The 4917-nt window shown below is 30.6% G+C and overlaps 1 protein-coding gene across 1 annotated transcript; it reads left to right on the forward strand.

Moving 5' to 3' along the window:
- The first annotated feature begins 1758 nt into the window (after window positions 1–1758).
- Window positions 1759–4649, forward strand: LOC101497900 (uncharacterized). The gene has a single exon (XM_004488898.2). The coding sequence runs from the start codon at window positions 2193–2195 to the stop codon at window positions 4647–4649; it is 2457 nt and encodes an 818-aa protein (XP_004488955.2). The 5' UTR covers window positions 1759–2192.
- Window positions 4650–4917: the final 268 nt, after the last annotated feature.

Here is a 4917-nt window from a genome sequence, read left to right on the forward strand (position 1 = left end):
TATTGAATGTTAAAAAAAGTAGGTCATTTTAGTAATTTTTTTTTTACGGAATGGAGCATTTTAGTTACTTTAAAAAAACAAGAGGATATTCTAATAAAAATAAAAATAAAAATAAAACGCTAAAACATTATTTGAAATTAAATTAATTGAACACCAGAGCAATTATGCATATTACATATTAACAAATACTAAAATAATAAAAGTAATTTTTTTTTTCAAATTTCCAAATATAAAAATAGTTAAGGTATTTTCGATACATATATTTTTAACCCTAAATAAGAAGTTGCTTTTAGTCAATAAAAAGTTATAACTCTAACAACACTTATTCTCCACAATTTCATAAGGAGACTCAAAAAATTCATCTTTGCTGTAATTCTTATTTTGAAATGTAATGAAGTCAATCAAAAAAGGTTAATTTTAATTATAGCAAATTAATATATTTATACATTATTTTCAATAGAGTTTTATAATGTATTAAAAAACTATACATTAATCAACTGTGTTTATTTTTTTTATTTTTACTAAATATGAATTAATTAAAACGAAATAGTTGTAATAAACATAAAAACAAAATATCAACAAAATTCGTTAAACATTTCTAATATAGTGTTTTAAAATTCTATATATGTGATTTTGTAATGCTCCAAGAAGAAATAATAGTCAGCTCTTTATCGATGTGTGCATCAACAGTACTCCTTATTAAAATTTACTTCAAACCAATAAAGAGGTGACTATTATTTCTTCAATCAACAGTACTCCTTATTAAAATTAACTTTATTGATGTGTGCATCAACGGTACTCCTTATTAAAAAGCTAACAAACTTCTTATATAAAGTTTTCTCTATATTTCATTTTTATGAGTTTTTATTACACTCCCAAAAGTTATAAAACCCATTAACATAAAAAGTAAAAACTTTGTGAAACTGAATCAAACATATATTTTGATTTTTTTTTACTACCCTTTATAGTATTATATTTAGTTAAAAAAATTACAATATTTATTTATATATTTGTTTTAAATAAAACCAAAATTTGAAATCCATATACACAGAGGCGGAGCTTCATAGGGACAGGGGGGGCCACGGCCACCCCCAAAAAAAAAAAAAAAAATTTATAAGTAAAATGACTAAACTGCCCTACTTAAAACTAAATAATTACAGAAATACCTAAACCTAATTTTATTTTCTCTTTCTTCCCCTCTCCCATTCAGCCTCCTTCTCTCCCTCTTCTTCCCATCTCTCTTGCATTCAGCCTCCTTCTCTCCCTCTTCTTCCCCTCTCTCTTGCATTCAGCCTCCCTCTCTCCCTCTTCCATAATCAGTTGACGACGGCCGCCTCTGCCAAACAAACCAATCGTTCCTCCTCTGTGCCAGTTTGAAACCGCGCGACCGCCTCCGACAAACGAAGCTGCGGGCCTGCGACCGCCTCTGCCTCCGTGGCCGTTCGTCGCTCTCACCTCTCTGTTCGCCACAACTCTCTAGATCGCGTTGCTACTTTGTTCAAAAGGTTCAAATTTCTATTTTGTTATTGCTGATTTTTGTTAGCTAGTGCTGATTTTTGTTAGATTTGATTAATGTATGCATGAAATTTAAAGCTTGTATTGTTAGTGTTGAGTTTGAAGCTTTGATTTGGAGTTTGCAATTTTAATTTGAAGTTTCAATTAGACGTTAGTGCTGATTTTTCTTTAGAGTTTTTGTGTTGCACGTTTGATTTTATATCAATATAAAGTGTTTGAGTTTTTTATCGCACATAAAGTGTTTGATTTTATGCCTATATAAAGATATTTGAGTTTTGTTGCATTTTGTTTGAGTTTTTGTGTTGCACATAAGATGTTTGATTTTATATAAATATAAAGTGTTTGAGATTTTTGTCGCACATAAGGTGTTTGATTTTATGTCTATATAAAGTGTTTGAATATTTTTGTTGCATATAAGATGTTTGAGTTTTGTTGCATTTTTGTTTGAGTTTTTGTGTTGCAGATAAGGTGTTTGATTTTATATCAATATAAAGTGTTTGAGTTTTTTGTCGCACATAAGGTGTTTGATTTTATGTCTATATAAAGTGTTTGAGTTTTTTTTGTTGCATATAAGATGTTTGAGTTTTGTTGCATTTTTGTTTGAGTTTTTTTGTCCATATAAAGTGTTTTAATTTTTTTGTTGCATATAATTGATTGATTTAGATAAGTTTGTGAGAATGAAGAAGAGTAAAAGAATTGATTCTTTTTTCAAGAGGAAATTTTGTGACGGTGAAAGAGATGAAGAAATTATAACTTCTACATCTGAAACTATCTCTGAGAATCCAAGAATTGAAGAAAATAATATTCGTCTTTCCAAGGTTCCTAGAGTTTTCGAAGATGACTTTGAGAAATGTTTAGAACGTGATCCCGGAAAGCGCCCTCAAATTTGGCAATATCCACCAAATAAATTGGATGCAATACGAAAAGCGTATCTAAAATTTGGTCCTTATCAAATAAATTTAAAAGAATATCCTTTATCTGGCAACGAGGTTCATCCAAGACGGTTTCAATATGCTTGGTTTAACATATTTTCTTCATGGCTAGAATATTCACCTTCTAAAGATGCTGCATATTGTTTACCATGCTATCTATTTAGCAAAAGACCAACTGGACGTCCTGGATCAGATGTCTTCATTGGTACAGGTTTTAGAAATTGGAAGAAAGTTAAAAATGGAAAATTTTGCGCTTTTCTCAAACACATAGGGATGGATCCTTGCTCACCACACAACAATGCAATGAAAGCTTGTCTAGACTTGTTGAATCAAGATGGACATATTAGGAATACTTTTCAAGTGCAAAGCTCAGAACAAATTTTGAAGAATCGAATACGTCTCAAGACATCAATTGACACTGTTCGTTGGTTAACACTTCAAGCTTGTGCTTTTAGGGGACATGATGAAACTAGCGGGTCAAGAAATCAAGGCAATTTTCTTCAATTGATAAAACTCTTGGCAACTTACAATGATGAAGTTGCGAAAGTTGTGTTGGAAAATGCTCCATATAATTCTAAATATACTTCACATCAAATTCAAAAAGAGATTTTGCATATTCTTTCTAGTAGGGTGAGAAAACATATATGTGAAGAAATTGGTGATTCCAAATTTTGCATCGTTGTAGATGAAGCTCGTGATGAATCAAAAAGGGAACAAATGTCTCTTGTGTTAAGATTTGTTGACAAAGTTGGTTTAATACAAGAGCGATTTTTTTTTGTGGCACATGTTAAAGACACTACAACTTTAACTCTGAAAGAAAAAGTATGTGATATACTTTCTCGACATAATCTTGATGTTTCTAACATGCGTGGTCAAGGGTATGATGGTGCTAGTAATATGAGAGGAGAATGGAACGGTTTACAAGCACTGTTTATGAAAGATTGTCCTTACGCATACTATGTCCATTGTTTTGCTCATCGATTGCAACTTGCTTTGGTTAGTGCATCAAGAGAAATTGTTCCAATTCATAAATTTTTTGAGAAGCTCACTTTTGTTGTTAATGTTGTTTGTTCTTCTACTAAGCGTCATGATGAGTTACAAGCTGCTCAATTAGAGGAAATTGCACATTTGCTAGAAATTGATGAGATTGTAACTGGTAAAGGTATAAATCAAATTGGTACTTTGAAACGAGCTGGGGATACTCGTTGGGGATCACATTTCTCTTCTATTTGTAGCTTGATAAATATGTATGAGGCAACTTGTATTGTTTTAAAAAAAATTACAAATGAAAGAGCAAGTTATTCTACACGTGGGGATGCTGATAGTGCTTATAATTATTTGAAGGCGTTTGATTTTATATTTATCTTGCATTTGATGAAAAAAATTATGGGGATAACTGATATACTTTGTCAAGCCTTACAACAACAATCTCAGGATATAGTTAATGCCATGTGTTTGGTTGGAACAACAAAGTATCTTATTCAAGTATTGAGAGAAGATGGTTGGGATGCATTATTTACTGAAGTGAAGAACTTTTGTGAAAAACATGATATTGAAATTCCTGATCTCAACGATGTTCATTCAACAACAAAATTTGGACGATCTCGTCTTCAACAAGGTCAGGTTACAATAGAGCATTATTTTAGAGTTGAAATATTTTTTACTGCCATTGATCAACAATTACAAGAGTTGAATAACAGATTTAGTGAGCAAGCAATAGATTTGTTAACTCTAAGTTGTGCTTTGACTCCTAAGGATAATTATAAATCTTTTAACATTGAAAAAATTTGCACTCTAGTTGAAAAATATTACCCTGTGGATTTCAACATGCAAGAGAAGATTAATTTGAAATTTCAACTCCAACATTTCTTAATTGATGCTCGTCAAGATTTAAATTTGAAGAATTTATCAACTATCCAAGAATTGTGCTCATGTTTGATTGCAACTGAAAAGACGCAAAATTTCTACTTGATTGATAGACTACTTCGTCTTATCATGACTCTTCCGGTTTCTACTGCCACAACTGAAAGATCTTTTTCAGCAATGAAAATTATTAAATCAAGGTTAAGAAACAAGATGGAAGATGACTTTTTAGCAGATACCATGACGATTTATATTGAAAGGGAAATTGTTGCAAGTATCACTTCTGAGTCTATTATTGATGATTTCAAATTAATTAAAGAGCGTAGAGCATTACTTTAAAGTATTCTTAAATCATATAGTTAAATTATTTGATATTTCACTTTGTGTTTATTACAACTTAATTTTTTGCTATATAATATTATTTATATATTTAATTTTTATGTCGGCCACCCCAACCTTTTCGGTCAAGATCCGCCACTGCATATACATGTTCGTCTATACTTTTTAAATATTTCAATACAATGAATAATTATATAAATTAGGCAGTTCTTTATATACTCCATAAAGCCAATTTTATAATATACTATATTCAAGAAAGAGAATATAT

The sequence above is a fragment of the Cicer arietinum genome, chromosome 3 (assembly GCF_000331145.2).
Source record: "Cicer arietinum cultivar CDC Frontier isolate Library 1 chromosome 3, Cicar.CDCFrontier_v2.0, whole genome shotgun sequence".
NCBI classification, from domain to species: domain Eukaryota; kingdom Viridiplantae; phylum Streptophyta; class Magnoliopsida; order Fabales; family Fabaceae; genus Cicer; species Cicer arietinum.

Coding starts and splice junctions, on each gene's coding strand:
- LOC101497900 (XM_004488898.2), top strand. CDS start 2,193: ATGAAGAAGAGTAAAAGAATTGATTCTTTTTTCAAGAGGAAATTTTGT.